The sequence below is a fragment of the Oncorhynchus tshawytscha genome, linkage group LG02, assembly GCF_018296145.1.
Source record: "Oncorhynchus tshawytscha isolate Ot180627B linkage group LG02, Otsh_v2.0, whole genome shotgun sequence".
NCBI lineage: Eukaryota > Metazoa > Chordata > Actinopteri > Salmoniformes > Salmonidae > Oncorhynchus > Oncorhynchus tshawytscha.
The window spans coordinates 7,881,548-7,904,643 of NC_056430.1; the positions used below are offsets into that span (position 1 = coordinate 7,881,548).

Consider the following 23,096-nt stretch of genomic DNA (forward strand, 5'->3'; position numbering starts at 1 on the left):
AGGTAAACTTCCACACCTGACAGATAGATCAGGAGCAGACAGGTAAACTTTCACACCTGACAGATAGATAAGGAGCAGACAGGTAAACTTCCACACCTGACAGATAGATAAGGAGCAGACAGGTAAACTTCCACACCTGACAGATAGATAAGGAGCAGACAGGTAAACTTCCACACCTGACAGATAGATCAGGAGCAGACAGGTAAACTTTCACACTTGACAGATAGATCAGGAGCAGACAGGTAAACTTTCACACCTGACAGATAGATAAGGAGCAGACAGGTAAACTTTCACACCTGACAGATAGATCAGGAGCAGACAGGTAAACTTTCACACCTGACAGATAGATAAGGAGCAGACAGGTAAACTTTCACACCTGACAGATAGATAAGGAGCAGACAGGTAAACTTTCACACCTGACAGATAGATAAGGAGCAGACAGGTAAACTTTCACACTTGACAGATAGATCAGGAGCAGACAGGTAAACTTTCACACCTGACAGATAGATAAGGAGCAGACAGGTAAACTTTCACACCTGACAGATAGATAAGGAGCAGACAGGTAAACTTTCACACTTGACAGATAGATCAGGAGCAGACAGGTAAACTTTCACACCTGACAGATAGATAAGGAGCAGACAGGTAAACTTACGCAATGTATTGCTCAGTCTTGTTGTACTTCTTGGCCAGGTACTTGGCTGAGGCCTTACTGGGAATCTTGACAAAGGACATCTCCTTTCCAAAGCGTGTCATGTTGCAGGGCGTCTCACACACACAGTAGTCATTATCCCTCTCCACCAGGAAGTCTAAGGACACAATAATTTAATAGAATAGCATAGAATAGAATAGAACAGAATATCATAGAATAGAACAGAATAGAATAGCATAGAATAGAACAGAATAGCATAGAATAGAACAGAATAAAACAGAATAGAATAGCACAGAATAGAACAGAATAGAATAGCATAGAATATAATAGAACAGAATAGAATAGCATAGAATAGAACAGAATAGAACAGAATAGCATCGAATAGAACAGAATAGAATAGCATAGAATAGAACAGAATAGAACAGAATAGCATCGAATAGAACAGAATGGAATAGCATAGAATAGAACAGAATAAAACAGAATATAATATAATAGAATAGAATAGAACAGAATATAATAGAACAGAATAGAACAGAATAGCATATAATAGAATAGAATAGAACAGAACAGAATAGCATAGAATAGAACAGAATAGAACAGAATAGAATAGAACAGAATAGCATAGAATAGAACAGAATAAAACAGAATAGAATATAATAGAACAGAATAGAACAGAATAGAACAGAATAGAACAGAACAGAATAGCATAGAATAGAACAGAATAGAACAGAATAGAACAGAATAGAATAGAACAGAATAGCATAGAATAGAACAGAATAAAACAGAATAGAATATAATAGAACAGAATAGAATAGAATAGAACAGAATAGAATAGCATAGAATAGAACAGAATAGAACAGAATAGCATAGAATAGAACAGAATAGAACAGAATAGCATAGAATAGAATAGAACAGAATAGAACAGAATAGCATAGAATAGAACAGAATAGAACAGAATAGCATAGAATAGAATAGAACAGAATAGAACAGAATAGAACAGAATAGAATAGAACAGAATAGAATAGAATAGAACAGAATAGAATAGAACAGAATAGAATAGAACAGAATAGAATAGAATAGAATAGAATAGAACAGAATAGCATAACCAAAGACCAAGCGATGGAATAAAAAACAAATACATCGGGGAGTTATAAAGACAAGAAGCAAGAAGAGTGTTTATTCTAATAATGTATTGCATTGGATTGAAGCACCAGCAGTAAGGGTCATGACACACCAGGCAGATCACTCAAGAATGACTTCGAAATTGGACGTCTATCCATGTCACGATGACATCGGGAAATGCCTTCAAATGCCTTCCCGGCCACTACGGGGAACAGTGTGGCAGGGGGCAACTATTACCATCAACACACTAGGAGCAACTATTACCATCAAGTAGACCATTCTGAATGAGTGTCTAAAGTTAATGTTTTAACCTTATCCAAAACCTTAACCCTTAACCATCTACATTTGACGTTTGGAGCCACTTCAAAAATTGACGTTTAGAGAAACAGAACAATACTGCACAGCATAAATTAACCCAGGGTGACAAAAACACTTTTAAATTTCACTGTTGCAGCAAATCTGAAATACGTGGATAAACATGAAATTATGCAGTGGGACTATGAGAGCAACTTGGAAATTTGACGTTTGGAGAAAAGTGGATAAACATCTAATTTGGCTGTAAGACTGTGAGAGCTTATTGTGAGAAGCAGACAAAGCCCTGATTAGGTAGAAAGACACAGGACAATTTCAAAGGATCAAGCAGAAAAATAGACAGACAGACAGACAGACAGACAGACAGACAGACAGACAGACAGACAGACAGACAGACAGACAGACAGACAGACAGAACGAATGAAAGAGCAAAAGAGAGAGAGCGAGAGAGAGAGAGAGAGAGAAAGAAAGAGAGAGAGAGACAGAGAGAGAGAAAGAAAGAGAGCGAAAAAGAGAGAGAGAAACAGAGAGAGAAACAGAGAGAGACAGACAGACAGACAGACAGACAGACAGACAGACAGACAGACAGACAGACAGACAGACAGACAGACAGACAGACAGACAGACAGACAGACAGAGGTTTAACTTACCCAAGGCAGGGTCGGCACACTCCTTGTACTGCTCTGGGGTACAGTAAGGGGCATCTCCTGAGGAAGACAGAACACAACGTCCTGATGAAGACATAACAGAGACAGAACACAACGTCCTGAGGAAGACATAACAGAGACAGAACACAACGTCCTGAGGAAGACATAACTGAGACAGAACACAACGTCCTGGATGAAGAGGAGTAGGAAGATGATGAAGAGGGACTTGTTTGGCATTTTTACAACTCTTCTTTTTCTTTCTCTGGTCTGTCTCATCTGCCTAGAAAACATCTCCCTAAAATGTGATCTAATCTCCTGATGAAATTTAATTCATTGATTTTGTTAACACGGGTGTTCTTTCGTTTTCTCTAGATTGCACAAACTCTTCGATCAGCGACAACACAGTTAGAGACACACCACAACAACCTGATGTCCAGAGATACAGTGAATTAGCGCCCGAGTCCGTCATATAACTATACTTATTCACATCCCTGCCACACTGTTCACATCCAGTACATGCCACCTGGCAGGTCAGGTGAGGAATGATGAATGAGATCATGACAGAAGCTACAGAGGAGGACGGGGTCCCAGACGACAGCCTAATTCCCTAGATAGTGCATTACCTTTTTGACCAGAGGCCCCTTTTAGTCAAAAAGTTCTGCACCAAAGAGGGGAATAGGCTGCCATTTTGGGACAGTATGGAGGACGGTTCCTTCACAGTGCAGGTGACTGATGGATACTCTGAGGACAAGTGTCTCTCAGAATAACTACTGTTGAGACACTGTTACTGGGGCGGCAGGGTAGCCTAGTGGTTAGAGCGTTGGACTAGTAACCGAAAGGTTGCAAGTTCAAACCCCCGAGCTGACAAGGTACAAATCTGTCGTTCTGCTCCAGAACAGGCAGTTAACCCACTGTTCCTAGGCCGTCATTGAAAATAAGAATTTGTTCTTTAACTGACTTGCCTAGTTAAATAAAAGGTTAAATATAAAAATAAAACTGTTACTTCTTACGAGCACCAATTACACGTGAGTGCTGGTTATAGGAGCAATTCAGAATAAAAGCTAGATTGCACATTAAAGATAGCATTGATTTGGCTGACAACCATGGTTTCTATAACCATAATACAAATTATATTCCACAATTTAATAGGTCAAATCGGGACTTATGTATAACAAATACTGTATGGCTGGTCCTTAACACTGATTAGGCTGACAAACATCGGCATAGCAATTGTTCTGACAAATCCAGCACAACCAATCTAGTCTGCTACTACCCCTTAACAATAGATCGCGGGAAAATAGAAGCTTTACTTTTTCTGTCTTTCTCATCTTCAGCCTAGTCACCTCTGTCTCTAAGATACACAATCCATCACACTCAACAAACCTTGTCTATGCTGCTCGGCCATCGCTCATCCATATATTTATATGTACATATTCTCATTCACACCTTTTAAATTTGTGTGTATAAGGTAGTTGCCTGTGGAATTGTTAGATTACTTGTTGGTTATTACTGCATTGTCGGAACTAGAAGCACAAGCATTTCACTACACTCACATTAACATCTGCTAACCATGTGTATGTGGCAAATAAAATGTGATGTGATTTGAGAGTTGAGATAAAAACTCCACTGCAGCATGTGCCAACTAACCCTGCTGAACAAAATCTATTTTAATAGTTTTGTTGGATCCCTATAGACTCAGTGACATAGAGGATGACTGAGTCATGGATCCCTATAGAGTCAGTGACAAAGAGGATGACTGAGTCATGGATCCCTATATAGTCAGTGACATAGAGGATGACTGAGTCATGGTTCCCTATAGAGTCAGTGACAAAGAGGATGACTGAGTCATGGTTCCCTATAGAGTCAGTGACATAGAGGATGACTGAGTCATGGATCCCTATAGAGTCAGTGACATAGAGGATGACTGAGTCATGGTTCCCTATAGAGTCAGTGACATAGAGGATCACTGAGTCATGGATCCCTATAGAGTCAGTGACATAGAGGATGACTGAGTCATGGATCCCTATAGAGTCAGTGACAAAGAGGATGACTGAGTCATGGTTCCCTATAGAGTCAGTGACATAGAGGATCACTGAGTCATGGATCCCTATAGAGTCAGTGACATAGAGGATGACTGAGTCATGGATCCCTATAGAGTCAGTGACATAGAGGATGACTGAGTCATGGTTCCCTATAGAGTCAGTGACATAGAGGATCACTGAGTCATGGATCCCTATAGAGTCAGTGACATAGAGGATGACTGAGTCATGGATCCCTATAGAGTCAGTGACAAAGAGGATGACTGAGTCATGGTTCCCTATAGAGTCAGTGACAAAGAGGATGACTGAGTCATGGTTCCCTATAGAGTCAGTGACAAAGAGGATGACTGAGTCATGGTTCCCTATAGAGTCAGTGACAAAGAGGATGACTGAGTCATGGTTCCCTATAGAGTCAGTGACAAAGAGGATGACTGAGTCATGGTTCCCTATAGAGTCAGTGACAAAGAGGATGACTGAGTCATGGTTCCCTATAGAGTCAGTGACAAAGAGGATGACTGAGTCATGGTTCCCTATAGAGTCAGTGACATAGAGGATGACTGAGTCATGGATCCCTATAGAGTCAGTGACATAGAGGATGACTGAGTCATGGTTCCCTATAGAGTCAGTGACAAAGAGGATGACTGAGTCATGGTTCCCTATAGAGTCAGTGACATAGAGGATGACTGAGTCATGGATCCCTATAGAGTCAGTGACATAGAGGATGACTGAGTCATGGATCCCTATAGAGTCAGTGACAAAGAGGATGACTGAGTCATGGTTCCCTATATAGTCAGTGACATAGAGGATGACTGAGTCATGGTTCCCTATAGAGTCAGTGACAAAGAGGATGACTGAGTCATGGTTCCCTATAGAGTCAGTGACATAGAGGATGACTGAGTCATGGATCCCTATAGAGTCAGTGACAAAGAGGATGACTGAGTCATGGATCCCTATAGAGTCAGTGACATAGAGGATGACTGAGTCATGGTTCCCTATAGAGTCAGTGACAACAGAGACGATGACATATGCCGCGTTCACGTGCTAGTCGGAACTAGGAAACTCTGAAGTTTTAGACTTGCTAGTAGGTTGTAGTTCAACACATGCCGCATTCAAACCAGTTAGCATGTCGGAAATGTCAATTTCCTAGTTCCCACTAGCACGTGAACGCGGAGTCATGTTTCCCCATAGTGTCAGTAACAGAGAAGATGGTGTTTATAGTGAGTGACAGAGAGGATGACTCAGCACATGGTGGGTGGAATTTCCCATCATTCTATATTTTTCTAGGGACAGCTCATAGACTTAGTTAGATGACTCTTCTTTGGATCTGTCCCTTTGTGGCATCTGTGAGAGCACGGGCAACGCCATTGAGGCCATCTCCATTTTAAAGTAGTGCATTTTATTCTTCTATGAGATGGTAATCCAACTGAAAGGGGGGCGTACTGCCACCTGGAGGCTGTTGTTTGAACAGGTATAAAGACAAGGTTGGTGATTTTTCTGCCACCTGCAGTTATGGAATGAGAATAATTCATTGGACCTGGATGGAATCATGTGATCCTTCCTTTACCAATAGGAAGTCTCACCGCAATATCAGTGTCCTTGCAATTTTTTTTTACATTTCCAAGTATTGATCTCTATCTATTTTTATGGGGCAGCTCTGCGTCTAGGGCTGAAATTAATGTGACTGGTTAAGTTTGGAAAATAAATGTGATTGGTTAAGATTGGGGTTAGGGGTTGGGTTAAGTTTAGGTAAGACATATGATTAGTTAAAGGGATAGTTCACCCAAATTACAAATGACACATTTAGGCAAGGGGTGTCAGACTCATTCCATGGAGGGCCTATTGCCAGCAGGTTTTTTCCCTTTCAATTAAGACCTAGACAACCAGGTGAGGGGAGTTCCTTACTGAGACCTAGACAACCAGGTGAGAGGAGTTCCTTACTGAGACCTAGACAACCAGGTGAGAGGAGTTCCTTACTGAGACCTAGACAACCAGGTGAGAGGAGTCCTTTACTAAAGACCTAGACAACCAGGTGAGAGGAGTCCTTTACTAAAGACCTAGACAACCAGGAGAGAGGAGTCCTTTACTGTGACCTAGACAACCAGGTGAGAGGAGTCCTTTACTAAAGACCTAGACAACCAGGTGAGAGGAGTCCTTTACTAAAGACCTAGACAACCAGGTGAGAGGAGTCCTTTACTAAAGACCTAGACAACCAGGTGAGAGGAGTTCCTTACTGAGACCTAGACAACCAGGTGAGAGGAGTTCCTTACTGAGACCTAGACAACCAGGTGAGAGGAGTTCCTTACTGAGACCTAGACAACCAGGTGAGAGGAGTTCCTTACTGAGACCTAGACAACCAGGTGAGAGGAGTCCTTTACTAAAGACCTAGACAACCAGAGAGGAGTCCTTTACTAAAGACCTAGACAACCAGGAGAGAGGAGTCCTTTACTAAAGACCTAGACAACCAGGTGAGAGGAGTCCTTTACTGTGACCTAGACAACCAGGTGAGGGGAGTTCCTTACTGAGACCTAGACAATCAGGTGAGAGGAGTTCCTTACTGAGACCTAGACAACCAGGTGAGAGGAGTCCTTTACTAAAGACCTAGACAACCAGGTGAGAGGAGTCCTTTACTAAAGACCTAGACAACCAGGTGAGAGGAGTCCTTTACTAAAGACCTAGACAACCAGGTGAGGGGAGTCCTTTACTAAAGACCTAGACAACCAGGTGAGGGGAGTCCTTTACTGTGACCTAGACAACCAGGTGAGGGGAGTTCCTTACTGAGACCTAGACAACCAGGTGAGGGGAGTTCCTTACTGAGACCTAGACAACCAGGTGAGGGGAGTTCCTTACTGAGACCTAGACAACCAGGTGAGAGGAGTCCTTTACTAAAGACCTAGACAACCAGGTGAGAGGAGTTCCTTACTGTGACCTAGACAACCAGGTGAGGGGAGTCCTTTACTGTGACCTAGACAACCAGGTGAGGGGAGTCCTTTACTAAAGACCTAGACAACCAGGTGAGGGGAGTCCTTTACTAAAGACCTAGACAACCAGGTGAGAGGAGTCCTTTACTAAAGACCTAGACAACCAGGTGAGAGGAGTCCTTACTGTGACCTAGACAACTAGGTGAGTGGAGTTCCTTACTGAGACCTAGACAACCAGGTGAGAGGAGTCCTTTACTAAAGACCTAGACAACCAGGTGAGGGGAGTTCCTTACTGTGACCTAGACAACCAGGTGAGGGGAGTTCCTTACTGAGACAACCAGGTGAGGGGAGTTCTTTACTGAGACCTAGAAAACCAGGTGAGGGAGTTCCTTACTGAGACCAAGACAACCAGGTGAGGGGAGTTCCTTACTGTGACCTAGACAACCAGGTGAGGGAGTTCCTTACTGTGACCTAGACAACCAGGTGAGGGGAGTTCCTTACTGAGACCTAGACAACCAGGTGAGGGAGTTCCTTACTGTGACCTAGACAACCAGGTGAGGGAGTTCCTTACTGAGACAACCAGGTGAGGGGAGTTCTTTACTGAGACCTAGAAAACCAGGTGAGGGGAGTTCCTTACTGAGACCAAGACAACCAGGTGAGGGGAGTTCCTTACTGTGACCTAGACAACCAGGTGAGGGGAGTTCCTTACTGTGACCTAGACAACCAGGTGAGGGGAGTTCCTTACTGAGACCTAGACAACCAGGTGAGGGGAGTTCCTTACTGAGACCTAGACAACCAGGTGAGGGGAGTTCCTTACTGTGACCTAGACAACCAGGTGAGTGGAGTTCCTTACTGAGACCTAGACAACCAGGTGAGGGGAGTTCCTTACTGTGACCTAGACAACCAGGTGAGTGGAGTTCTTTACTGAGACCTAGACAACCAGGTGAGGGGAGTTCCTTACTGAGACCTAGACAACCAGGTGAGGGGAGTTCTTTACTAATTAGTGACCTCAATCAAGTGCAAGGGAGGAGAGAAAACCTGCATACTCTCAGATAAAAGTTACCAGGGTTACAGAAAGTGTTTATGCCAAAGCAGTAAAGAGAGTGATAGAGGATGATGGGCACAGGGTGAGGGATCCTGAGAGGATTCCTGTGAATAGGCAGAGAACAAGAGAGAGTGATGGGAAGAATATGTGCCTCAGTAAGGTGGGCTTTTAAGCATTCATAGCCTTGGTTGGTAATTGTACTTCAGAAATGGATCGTAAAGTCACAGAAGTTAGAGGTTGTGGTGGCAGCGGCAGAGAAATGCTTGGGAATGTGATGATTTTCTGCAGAACAGCTGCAGGGGATGTTAAGGTGTAGTGATATGTCCTCTCAGACCGTAGGACGAGACAGGGTTAAATAGTGGAATGGGCTGGCAGGGCAAATAGTTGGCAGGGCAATTTACCCAATAGTTTTATTATCCTGTTAAAGAATATAATGAAAGTAGGTTGGTCGTGAATGGCCTCACATACCAGTACAGTAGGGGGTAGGGCTGTTGTCTGTATTACCGACCACACCAGTACAGTAGGGGGTAGGGCTGTTGTCTGTATTACCGCCACACCAGTACAGTAGGGGGTAGGGCTGTTGTCTGTATTACCAGCACACCAGTACAGTAGGGGGTAGGGTTGTTGTCTGTATTAAGCAGCATTCCCCAAGAGAGGATGACTTTCACTTTAGCAGTGATAAATTCATGAACTTCTTTAAGGAAAAGATTATGATTATTAGAAAGCAAATTACGGAATCCTCTTTAAATCTGCATATTCCTTCAAAGCTCAGTTGTCCTGAGTCTGCACAACTCTCCCAGGACCTAGGATCAAGAGAGACGCTCAAGTGTTTTAGTACTATATCTCTTGACACAATGTTGAAAATAATCATGGCCTCTAAACCTTCAAGCTGCATACTGGACCCTATTCCAACTAAACTACTGAAAGAGCTGCTTCCTGTGCTTGACCCTCCTATGTTGAACATAATAAACGGCTCTCTATCCACCGGATGTGTACCAAACTCACTAAAAGTGGCAGTAATAAAGCCTCTCTTGAAAAAGCCAAACCTTGACCCAGAAAATATAAAAAACTATCGGCCTATATCGAATCTTCTATTCCTCTCAAAAATTTTAGAAAAGGCTGTTGCACAGCAACTTACTGCCTTCCTGAAGACAAACAATGTATACGAAATGCTTCAGTCTGGTTTTAGACCCCATCATAGCACTGAGACGGCACTTGTGAAGGTGGTAAATTACATTTTAATTGCATCGGACCGAGGCTCTGCATCTGTCCTCGTGCTCCTAGACCTTAGTGCTGCTTTTGATACCATCGATCACCACATACTTTTGGAGAGATTGGAAACCCAAATTGGTCTACACGGACAAGTTCTGGCCTGGTTTAGATCTTATCTGTCGGAAAGATATCAGTTTGTCTCTGTGAATGGTTTGTCCTCTGAAAAATCAACTGTAAATTTCGGTGTTCCTCAAGGTTCCATTTTAGGACCACTATTGTTTTCAATATATATTTTACCTCTTGGGGATGATATTCGAAAACATAATGTTAACTCTCACTGCTATGCAGATGACACACAGCTGTACATTTCAATGAAACATGGTGAAGCCCCAAAATTGCCCTCGCTAGAAGCATGTGTTTCAGACATAAGGAAGTGGATGGCTGCAAACTTTCTACTTTTAAACTCGGACAAAACAGAGATGCTTGTTCTAGGTCCCAAGAAACAAAGAGATCTTCTGTTGAATCTGACAATTAATCTTAATGGTTGTACAGTCGTCTCAAATAAAACAGTGAAGGACCTCGGCGTTACTCTGGACCCTGATCTCTCTTTTGAAGAACATATCAAGACCATTTCAAGGACAGCTTTTTTCCATCTACGTAACATTGCAAAAATCAGAAACTTTCTGTCCAAAAATGATGCAGAAAAATGAATCCATGCTTTTGTCACTTCTAGGTTAGACTACTGCAATGCTCTACTTTCCGGCTACCCGGATAAAGCATTAAATAAACTTCAGTTGGTGCTAAATACGGCTGCTAGAATCCTGACTAGAACCAAAAAATTTGATCATATTACTCCAGTGCTAGCCTCTCTACACTGGCTTCCTGTCAAAGCAAGGGCTGATTTCAAGGTTTTACTGCTAACCTACAAAGCATTACATGGGCTTGCTCCTACCTATCTCTCTGATTTGGTCCTGCCGTACATACCTACACGTACGCTACGGTCACAAGACGCAGGCCTCCTAATTTTCCCTAGAATTTCTAAGCAAACAGCTGGAGGCAGGGCTTTCTCCTATAGAGCTCCATTTTTTGGAACGGTCTGCCTACCCATGTCAGAGACGCAAACTCGGTCTCAACCTTTAAGTCCTTACTGAAGACTTATCTCTTCAGTGGGTCATATGATTGAGTGTAGTCTGGCCCAGGAGTGGAAAGGTGAACGGAAAGGCTCTGGAGCAACAAACCACCCTTGCTGTCTCTGCCTGGCTGGTTCCCCTCTTCCCACTGGGATTCTCTGCCTCTAACCCTATTACAGGGGCTGAGTCACTGGCTTACTGGAGCTCTCTCATGCCGTCCCTGGAAGGGGTGCGTCACCTGAGTGGGTTGATTCACTGATGTGGTCATCCTGTCTGGGTTGGCGCCCCCCCTTGGGTTGTGCCATGGCGGAGATCTTTGTGGGCTATACTCAGCCTTGTCTCAGGATGGTAAGTTGGTGGTTGAATATATCCCTCTAGTGGTGTGGGGGCTGTGCTTTGGCAAAATGGGTGGGGTTATATCCTTCCTGTTTGGGCCTGTCTGGGGGTGTCCTCGGATGGGGCAACAGTGTCTCCTGACCCCTCTTGTCTCAGCCTCCAGTATTTATGCTGCAGTAGTTAATGTGTCGGGGGGCTAGGGTCAGTTTGTTATATCTGGAGTACCTCTCCTGTCCTATTCGGTGTCCTGTGTGAATCTAAGTGTGCGTTCTCTAATTCTCTCTTTCTCTCTCTCTCTCGGAGGACCTGAGCCCTAGGACCATGCCCCAGGACTACCTGACATGATGACTCCTTGCTGTCCCCAGTCCACCTGACCGTGCTGCTGCTCCAGTTTCAACTGTTCTGCCTTATTATTATATGACCATGCTGGTCATTTATGAACATTTGAACATCTTGGCCATGTTCTGTTATAATCTCCACCCGGCACAGCCAGAAGAGGACTGGCCCCACCCCACATAGCCTGGTTCCTCTCTAGGTTTCTTCCTAGGTTTTGGCCTTTCTAGGGAGTTTTTCCTAGCCACCGTGCTTCTACACCTGCATTACTTGCTGTTTGGGGTTTTAGGCTGGGTTTCTGTACAGCACTTTGAGATATCAGCTGATGTATGAAGGGCTTATTAAATAAATTTGATTTGATTTGATTTATTACCGCCACACCAGTACAGTAGGGGGTAGGGCTGTTGTCTGTATTACCGCCACACCAGTACAGTAGGGGGTAGGCCTGTTGTCTGTATTACCGACCACACCAGTACAGTAGGGGTAGGGCTGTTGTCTGTATTACCGCCACACCAGTACAGTAGGGGGTAGGGCTGTTGTCTGTATTACCGCCACACCAGTACAGTAGGGGGTAGGGCTGTTGTCTGTATTACCAGCACACCAGTACAGTAGGGGGTAGGGCTGTTGTCTGTATTACCGCCACACCAGTACAGTAGGGGGTAGGGCTGTTGTCTGTATTACCGCCACACCAGTCCAGTAGGGGGTAGGGCTGTTGTCTGTATTACCGACCACACCAGTCCAGTAGGGGGTAGGGCTGTTGTCTGTATTACCGCCACACCAGTACAGTAGGGGGTAGGGCTGTTGTCTGTATTACCACCACACCAGTACAGTAGGGGGTAGGGCTGTTGTCTGTATTACCGCCACACCAGTACAGTAGGGGGTAGAGCTGTTGTCTGTATTACCGCCACACCAGTACAGTAGGGGGTAGGGCTGTTGTCTGTATTACCGACCACACCAGTACAGTAGGGGGTAGGGCTGTTGTCTGTATTACCGACCACACCAGTACAGTAGGGGTAGGGCTGTTGTCTGTATTACCACCACACCATTACAGTAGGGGTAGGGCTGTTGTCTGTATTACCGGCCACACCAGTACAGTAGGGGTAGGGCAGTTGTCTGTATTACCGCCACACCAGTACAGTAGGGGGTAGGGCTGTTGTCTGTATTACCGACCACACCAGTACAGTAGGGGTAGGCCTGTTGTCTGTATTACCGCCACACCAGTACAGTAGGGGGTAGGGCTGTTGTCTGTATTACCGACCACACCAGTACAGTAGGGGTAGGCCTGTTGTCTGTATTACTGACCACACCAGTACAGTAGGGGGTATGGCTGTTGTCTGTATTACCGACCACACCAGTACAGTAGGGGTAGGGCTGTTGTCTGTATTACCACCACACCAGTACAGTAGGGGGTAGGGCTGTTGTCTGTATTACCGCCACACCAGTACAGTAGGGGTAGAGCTGTTGTCTGTATTACCGCCACACCAGTACAGTAGGGGGTAGGGCTGTTGTCTGTATTACCGACCACACCAGTACAGTAGGGGTAGGGCTGTTGTCTGTATTACCGACCACACCAGTACAGTAGGGGGTAGGGCTGTTGTCTGTATTACCACCACACCATTACAGTAGGGGTAGGGCTGTTGTCTGTATTACCGACCACACCAGTACAGTAGGGGTAGGGCTGTTGTCTGTATTACCAGCACACCAGTACAGTAGGGGGTAGGGCAGTTGTCTGTATTACCGCCACACCAGTACAGTAGGGGTAGGGCAGTTGTCTGTATTACCGCCACACCAGTACAGTAGGGGTAGGGCAGTTGTCTGTATTACCGCCACACCATTACAGTAGGGGGTAGGGCTGTTGTCTGTATTACCGCCACACCAGTACAGTAGGGGGTAGGGCTGTTGTCTGTATTACCGACCACACCAGTACAGTAGGGGGTAGGGCTGTTGTCTGTATTACCGCCACACCAGCGGTGTCGAGTCATGAAATTCAGTTAAATTCCACGTGACCGTTTTAGTCACGGTAATTAGGCTTCTCCAAGCTCTGATGCTGCTGATGGTCATTAGTATCCTACCAAACTTGCTAACTGCCTGGTACTCAGCACTCTATTGTCCCTCTAATCACTCTGACATCAATGCTAATGTGATCGAAAATCTAATCAATCACTTCATGAGATTCCATGAGCTCATGTTGCTCAACATCTCTATAGGCTAGGCAATCATACAAGAAAACAGAGTGATGGTCTCTATTAAAAAGAAGAGGATCCCATCAGCTTTCTAAAGGCTAGGCCTGCTATATTTATTCATCAACTTTTCTAATATTAAGCACATTGCTTCTCTTTACTACAGGAGTATAGCCTACCTGGCTGGAATAAAAAAGAACCAGGGGAAAAGTGTCCTCTATTCGCTATTTAAGTGTATAGGTGACATGTATTTTTTCCACTGACCCTGTTTCGATACAGGTGCATGATAATGGTCCATTCTAAATTAAAACAAATTTCAAACATATATCATTTCGTATAAGTAAAGAGAAGATTTAAATCAAGAATAGTCTGATGGGTGACAAGATTAGCCTATCAATGACATATTATCACTTGTGAGTGATGCCCAGCATAAGAAACAATGCATTTTATTTTTTGAATCATAGTATCACACCTCATGTATTTTAGCCCATAGGCCTATATGTTTCGATGAGGTTTGTAATCACAACTAAAGTGGCCAAATAACTTCTTAAAATGAAGCACACTAATCCACTTTACAAGGGGTGTGTAGAGCCTAACTAGTATTAACAAGGGGTGTAGAGCCTAACTGGTATTAACAAGGGGTGTAGAGCCTAACTAGTATTAACAAGGGGTGTAGAGCCTAACTGGTATTAACAAGGGGTGTAGAGCCTAACTAGTATTAACAAGGGGTGTAGAGCCTAACTGGTATTAACAAGGGGTGTAGAGCCTAACTAGTATATATAAGCAGCATGTGAGTTTCATGTTTGGGGAAGATCATTTTGACCATAAAATGCACCTTTATAATAAAAACATGACATGTATAATTGTATTTGCTGTCTCTTTTGATAATGGTGTTTTCCACTAATGGAACATTCATGCTTATAACCTACTGCTGTGTTCGCATTGCTGCGCTTATAATGTGAAGAAATAGCCTAATAGTTCATCAACATTTTAAGCTAAACGTTCTGGTCTGTTGCATCAACCATATTGCGCAACAAAGTGGTTTTGAAGCTTGTGGTTGTTTTAATATGGGGATCTATCATATTCCACAACTGTCCCAGACTATGTTTTAATATTGGGATCTATCGCATCCCACAACTGTCCCAGACTATGTTTTAATATGGGGATCTATCGCATCCCACAACTGTCCCAGACTATGTTTTAATATGGGGATCTATCGCATCCCACAACTGTCCCAGACTATGTTTTAATATGGGGATCTATCGCATCCCACAACTGTCCCAGACTATGTTTTAATATGGGGATCTATCGCATCCCACAACTGTCCCAGACTATGTTTTAATATGGGGATCTATCGCATCCCACAACTGTCCCAGACTATGTTTTAATATGGGGATCTATCGCATCCCACAACTGTCCCAGACTATGTTTTAATATTGGGATCTATCGCATCCCACAACTGTCCCAGACTATGTTTTAATATGGGGATCTATCGCATCCCACAACTGTCCCAGACTATGTTTTAATATTGGGATCTATCGCATCCCACACACTGTCCCAGACTATGTTTTAATATGGGGATCTATCGCATCCCACAACTGTTCCAGACTATGTTTTAATATGGGGATCTATCGCATCCCACAACTGTCCCAGACTATGTTTTAATATGGGGATCTATCGCATCCCACAACTGTCCCAGACTATGTTTTAATATGGGGATCTATCGCATCCCACAACTGTCCCAGACTATGTTTTAATATGGGGATCTATCGCATCCCACAACTGTCCCAGACTATGTTTTAATATGGGGATCTATCGCATCCCACAACTGTCCCAGACTATGTTTTAATATGGGGATCTATCGCATCCCACAACTGTCCCAGACTATGTTTTAATATGGGGATCTATCGCATCCCACAACTGTCCCAGACTATGTTTTAATATGGGGATCTATCGCATCCCACAACTGTCCCAGACTATGTTTTAATATGGGGATCTATCGCATCCCACAACTGTCCCAGACTATGTTTTAATATGGGGATCTATCGCATCCCACAACTGTCCCAGACTATGTTTTAATATGGGGATCTATCGCATCCCACAACTGTCCCAGACTATGTTTTAATATGGGGATCTATCGCATCCCACAACTGTCCCAGACTATGTTTTAATATGGGGATCTATCGCATCCCACAACTGTCCCAGACTATGTTTTAATATGGGATCTATCGCATCCCACAACTGTCCCAGACTATGTTTTAATATGGGGATCTATCGCATCCCACAACTGTCCCAGACTATGTTTTAATATGGGGATCTATCGCATCCCACAACTGTCCCAGACTATGTTTTAATATGGGGATCTATCGCATCCCACAACGGTCCCAAACTATGTTTTGTAATATTTATTTCTAGCACAGAATAGCATTTTCTACTTTTGTAATATGGGCAGTGACGTCCCGTCATTCAGGGCAGGGGGGTTGTCTGTTTTGCATGTTATTTTGGCATTAATACGTGTCACATATCAATTTGCAAACAATGTAAAAACAAATATACAAATCATTTGAGTTAATAAAGCCTCCATACAAACATGGTCTCTTTCTTTTGTACATTTTCTTTTATTTTAAGGGGAGGATCAGCTTTAATATTATCGGAAAGATCGTTGCTTCCATCAATGTAATTGTCTGCATCATTTCCAATCCCCCATATATTTTGGGGGTAAATATATACTGTATATCCATACACACATGCATACATATACACATATATACATACACATACCTATATAGATATACATACTTTTTAAAGAATATACCTTTCTTATTCTCCGCAAACCCTTCCACCGATCCCCCAATTGGAGTAAACTAATAAACACTTCTGCTTCTACCTTCACTTTATACATCTTATACACCATCTATCTTACAATAGTTATATTGTGTTTGTTTTTAGTCCTTCCTCTATTTCTGATGTCCATCCAGTTTGATTTCTATTTGTAACTGTGCTATTTCACAACATTTCTGAACCTATATACATTTTACAGACCCCGTATGTTTTACGTTGGTTATCTTGTTATTAGTCCCACCCTTCAACTCCATTCAATCCCTCCCATCTGTCTCTCAACACCATCCAGTCCCACCCTTCATCTCCATTTAACCCCTCCCATCTGTCTCTCAACACCATCCAGTCCCACCCTTCATCTCCATTTAACCCCTCCCATCTGTCTCTCAACACCATCCAGTCCCACCCTTCATCTCCATTTAACCCCTCCCATCTGTCTTCAACACCATCCAGTCCCACCCTTCATCTCCATTTAACCCCTCCCATCTGTCTCTCAACACCATCCAGTCCCACCCTTCAGCTCCATTTAACCCCTCCCATTTCAAACACCATCCAGTCCCACCCTTCATCTCCATTCAACCCCTCCCATCTGTCTCTCAACACCATCCAGTCCCACCCTTCAGCTCCATTTAACCCTCCCATCTGTCTCTCAACACCATCCAGTCCCACCCTTCATCTCCATTCAACCCCTCCCATCTGTCTCTCAACACCATCCAGTCCCACCCTTCAGCTCCATTTAACCTCTCCCATCTATCTCTCAACACCATCCAGTCCCACCCTTCAGCTCCATTTAACCCCTCCCATCTGTCTCTCAAACACCATCCAGTCCCACCCTTCAGCTCCATTTAACCCTCCCATCTGTCTCTCAACACCATCCAGTCCCGCCCTTCAGCTCCATTTAACCCCTCCCATCGAAACACCATCCAGTCCCACCCTTCAGCTCCATTCAACCCCTCCCATCTGTCTCTCAACACCATCCAGTCCCGCCCTTCAGCTCCATTTAACCCCTCCCATCAAAACACCATCCAGTCCCACCCTTCATCTCCATTCAACCCCTCCCATCTGTCTCTCAACACCATCCAGTCCCACCCTTCAGCTCCATTTAACCTCTCCCATCTATCTCTCAACACCATCCAGTCCCACCCTTCAGCTCCATTTAACCCCTCCCATCGAAACACCATCCAGTCCCACCCTTCAGCTCCATTCAACCCCTCCCATCTGTCTCTCAACACCATCCAGTCCCACCCTTCAGCTCCATTTAACCCTCCCATCTGTCTCTCAACACCATCCAGTCCCGCCCTTCAGCTCCATTTAACCCCTCCCATCGAAACACCATCCAGTCCCACCCTTCAGCTCCATTTAACCCCTCCCCATCTATCTCAACACCATCCAGTCCCACCCTTCAGCTCCATTTAACCCTCCCATCTGTCTCAAACACCATCCAGTCCCACCCTTCAGCTCCATTCAACCCCTCCCATCTGTCTCTCAACACCATCCAGTCCCGCCCTTCAGCTCCATTTAACCCCTCCCATCGAAACACCATCCAGTCCCACCCTTCAGCTCCATTCAACCCCTCCCATCTGTCTCTCAACATCATCCATTTTGGATTTCTATTTGCCATATATTTTTCAGCTGTGCTGTGATGCTTCACAAAAGTACTGAACCTTTCTATTCTCATAGCTTCTACAGATTGTACATTAAAAATAAACATTTTTGCTAAAATAATTATTATATTATTGATTGATTGTCTATGGCTTTTCAAATGACCCAGTATTGCTATCTGTAGTGTTAGTTCTAGGCAAATGTTGCAATTCTTCAGCCATCCCTGGACCTGTGACCAAAAACGAGCTACATATGGACAATAGCAAAATAAATGATCTAATGATTCTGCCTCCTCACAGCAAAATCTGCAGAGCTGGGAAAATTGTATCCCCCATATATATAACATTCTATTGGTTGCAAAAATGTTGTATAGTAAATTATATTGAAAAATGTGAAGTTTTGAATCCGGCGTTGTTTTGCGTATCAATTCATAATGGGTACATCGAACATCTCTTCCCAACTATTTTGCAATTTATATGGCAAAGCTGTCAGTTTTTGGGTCCTTAAATGAAATTTTTGCTCTCTTGATTAAGGCAGCTCGAAAATGCAGGTGTTTCAGCCTAGCTCAGTGCTTTCTGTAGTGGTTGGCCAGTCAGCAGGAAAACATGGAGCGTAGGGGTTAGTTAAGTTATTTAGTTGCGCCGTGATTGGCTCAGTGTTCTGTCACTCATGGGAACACTACGTGACTGCAAAATCTAAGGGTCGAGATAAAGGTGCTGCCATAGATTTACATTAGAAGTGCTCATCCAAGGAGGCTCAAGTTCATTGGCCACAGATACAATTATGTCAAATCACGTTATATCTACAGTAGATTTGATTGGACTGATCATGTCAACATCATACTTTCAAAATCTTAGCTAGCAGTCATCATAAATCAAGTCAACAATCTACTTGCAAATCCTTTTTAACCCTTGTTGCATGAAGATAAATAATAAAGATAATTTATAGATAATCGGCCATTGGCCATAAACATTACACAACAAGTCAGAAATCACAAATTTAACAATGAGTTGTTTGGAAGGAATCCGTGACGACCTGCAAGCATTGCAAAGCAATCATTAGCCTGCTATTCAGTGGAGTGGGTGTGTGGTGCCAATTCTGGGTTTAAGGGTCTCTTTTCCAAGCTTAAAATGATAAACATTCAACATTGGCCATGCTGTCAATCCAGCATGATTTCTGCAGGGCTCAATACAACTGTTAACTCAGAACTAGACAATCTGACTTCAGTGAGTTCAAGACAAACTCAGGAAAAAATTAGCTCTGACTGTGAAATATGTTTTGAATGGTCATGCAACTCAGAATTTTAAGTCGGAAATTCGGGCCTCTTTCTAGAGCTCCGACCTGAAGATCACTGACGTGTTGTCTTGAAAGCACCATAAATCCAGAGAACGCCAGATTTTTATGACAAAGTTTGATGACAAGATTTGCCCACGAGGGACCGCCATGCCACCTCCCTGTTCAAGTGAGCACAGCACAACAAGGTCCAAAAATGTACTCTATGCTGCTACATAAATTATGTAATATGCCAGGGAGATATGTATACTGTAGCTAAGAAAGTAATACTAAGTGTATGTTGTGTAGTAAGCTGTTGGTAGCCAATGTGCCTCACCCTAATAATTTGGTCCATTTCCCCTCATAACTTAGCCCACTGTTCTGACTTGGTGGTGCACATGTAGCCTATAGCCTGTAATCATTGAATATTGTAAGAGCTTTCATTGTCTGCTGATATGCCCCCTTTAATTATCATGCGGTTCTGACTTCGTGTACAGGGAGAATACTGTAAGAACGGCCCATGTTCTGAATTCTGTCGCTGTACATTTCAAAAGTGCTGAACAAATAGTTATATTGACTACGTCCGTCCTAGCTCGCTCATTAATGTCTTAATCGAAATTACGGATTGCCTCTTATCCGCTTGTCGTTCCCTTATGCCATAGTTTGTACATCTCAATTGTCAGTAGAAACTACATTTGTTTTAGCAAGTCAGCCATATCAGCTATGTTTAAAGACAAGGCTCTGCTGATAGCCAGGTGTAGTGGTGGAAAGGATTCACTCCATGGTGCTGAAAAGAAACATTTAGTTTCCCTGGCACTGTTTCTACATGTTAGCGTTTAGGTCATGGGACCAATATTAGCATTTTATTGCATATCATGTAAAAAAAAATCATCCGAATGTATCTCAACAAAGTCACATATAGATGACTTTAACATGACGCGAGAAAAAAATGCTTTATCCAACCAATCACGTTAGTTCCAGAGCTGCCTTCAGAAGATTGAATTAGGAAAACTCCATAGAGCCAGGACTCAGGACTCAACTACCAGGCATGTGCGCCATGCATCAGTCTCAGTTCTTACCAGGTTGTATGTGTGTTTATGTGTCATTGAATGAGAGAGAGAGAGAGAGAGAGAGATCGAGAGATCGAGAGATCGAGAGAGAGAGAGAGATCGAGAGAGAGAGATCGAGAGAGAGATCGAGAGAGATCGAGAGAGAGAGAGATCGAGAGAGAGAGATCGAGAGAGATCGAGAGAGAGAGAGAGAGAGAGAGAGAGAGAGAGAGAGAGAGAGAGAGATCAAGAGAGAGAGAGAGAGAGAGAGAGAGAGAGAGAGAGAGAGAGAGAGAAGAGAGAGATCGAGAGAGAGAGATTAAGATCGAGAGAGAGAGAGAGAGAGAGAGAGAGAGAGAGAGATCGAGAGAGAGAGAGAGATCGAGAGAGAGAGAGAGAGAGAGAGAGAGAGAGAGAGATCGAGAGATTGAGATCGAGAGAGAGATTGAGAGAGAGAAGCTCCTACCAGGCATGTGCACCATGCGGCAGTTACAGTTCTCCACCAGGTAGCGCGTCTCACAGTCGATACGGCAGGCCGTGAGGCTGTAGGAGCTGAAGAAGTCAGAGTCCATGGGAGTGGACTTGCAGTCGCCCCACGGAGGTGGCAGGTACGTCAGCTATAAAGGAGAGACAGAGAGATGTAAGGACAAACTGTACATACTGTGAACCTATACAGCTACACTACCGTTCAAAAGTTTTGGGTCACTGTTTTTGTCCATTAAAATGACTCAGAAATACAGTGTAGACATTCTTAATGTTGCAAATGACTTTTTTTTTAGCTGGAAACGGCTGATTTTTTAAATGGAATTTCTACATAGGCGTACAGAGGCCCATTATCAGCAACCATCACTCCTGTGTTCCAATGGCACGTTTTTAGCTAATCCAAGTTTATCATTTTAAAAGGCTAATTGATCATTAGAAAACCCTTTTGCAATTATGTTAGCATAGCTGAAAACTGTTATGCTTCTACACCTGCATTGCTTGCTGTTTGGGGTTTTAGGCTGGGTTTCTGTACAGCACTTTGAGATATCAGCTGATGTACGAAGGGCTATATAAATACATTTGATTTGATTTTGAGTTGATTTATGCTGATTAAAGAACTAATAAAACAACTGGCCTTCTTTAGACTAGTTGAGTATCTGGAGCATCAGCATTTGTGGGTTCGATTACAGGCTCAAAATGGCCAGAAACAAAGACCTTTCTTCTGAAACTCGTCAGTCTATTATTGTTCTGAGAAATGTTGGTTATTCCATGTAAGAAATTGCCAAGAAACTGAGGATCTCGTACAACACTGTGTACTACTCCCTACACAGTACAGCGCAAACCAGAATATAAAGAGGAGTGGGAGGCCCCGGTGCACAACTGAGCAACAAGACAGGTACATTAGAGTGTCTCGTTTGAGAAACAGACGCCTCACAAGTCCTCAACTGACAGCTTCATTAAATAGTACCCGCAAAACACCAGTCTCAACATCAACAGTGAAGAGGGGACTCCGGGATGCTGGCTTTCACTTTTGTGAGGTTTTATTGCTCCCAGTACAGCACCCAGTGTGCTTGTGACTGAGACAGGGGCATGTCACAAGGCAGTGAGCTGTGTGCAATACTCAGACTGCTACATCTGGCAGGGTCAGGTCTGGCTGGTCTGCCATGGGCCATTTTTTATTTAGTATCCGTATGGGGTCGGTTTGGGGCGTGATTATATTTCCCCATAGTATGTTGTATTGAAGTTTACTGACTGAAAGGGAAGTTGGCGTTATAACTATTGTTCTATGAAGGAGGGAAATGAGGTACAACACCTGTTTGGCCCCGCCTGTTCTTGGGCTCAGCGAAGAGTGGTATTAAATTGAAGGAAGGAATCTTCACGCTTATCACCTGTAGAAGGCGAGGCGTGGATTTTCATTGGTCCTTGTCAGCCGTGATTGTAGATTGTTCAACCCCACAATATGATGTACCTCATTTCCCTCCTTCAGGGAACAGTAGTTACGGTCATAACGCTACATTTCTCTTGGAGTGTGCATCCCAAATGGCACCCTATTCCCTATTTAGTGCACTACCTCAGACCAAAATCCCATAGGATCCCTATGTTCCATTTGAGACACAACACTAGCTTTCTCTGGGTTTGTCCAACTCATCATTAGTTTCATACCTGTCTGAAGATCCAGCCGTCTGTATAATGATTTCACCATGCTTGGCAGCTCTTTATTCACTACCGAGACATTCTCGCAGCGTTATTCACCCAACCCAAGCCACCCACGTACATTTTTCCTTTTCGGGAAAATGTTTGCAGAGGGTTGATTCTGTGGGTGTGTATATGACTGCGAGTCTCTGTACGTTTGCAACTGTCTGTGGAAGGCTTATTATCTATCATCATTATTATTATAACAGCCTCTGAAAAAAACAATAGAGAAACAAA

General features: G+C 43.6%; 1 protein-coding gene across 2 annotated transcripts in view; it reads right to left on the reverse strand.

Moving 5' to 3' along the window:
- LOC112263252 (acid-sensing ion channel 1) overlaps positions 1-23,096 on the reverse strand; it is a 426,839-nt gene that overhangs the window by 18,770 nt on the left and 384,973 nt on the right. For both annotated transcript variants that reach the window (XM_042329911.1, XM_042329907.1), the window contains 3 exons: positions 21,151-21,301; positions 2,734-2,790; positions 653-806 (listed from right to left, as the gene is read on the reverse strand). In XM_042329911.1, the coding sequence (XP_042185845.1) occupies positions 653-806; positions 2,734-2,790; positions 21,151-21,301 (362 nt within the window). The remainder of the gene's footprint in view (positions 1-652; positions 807-2,733; positions 2,791-21,150; positions 21,302-23,096) is intronic.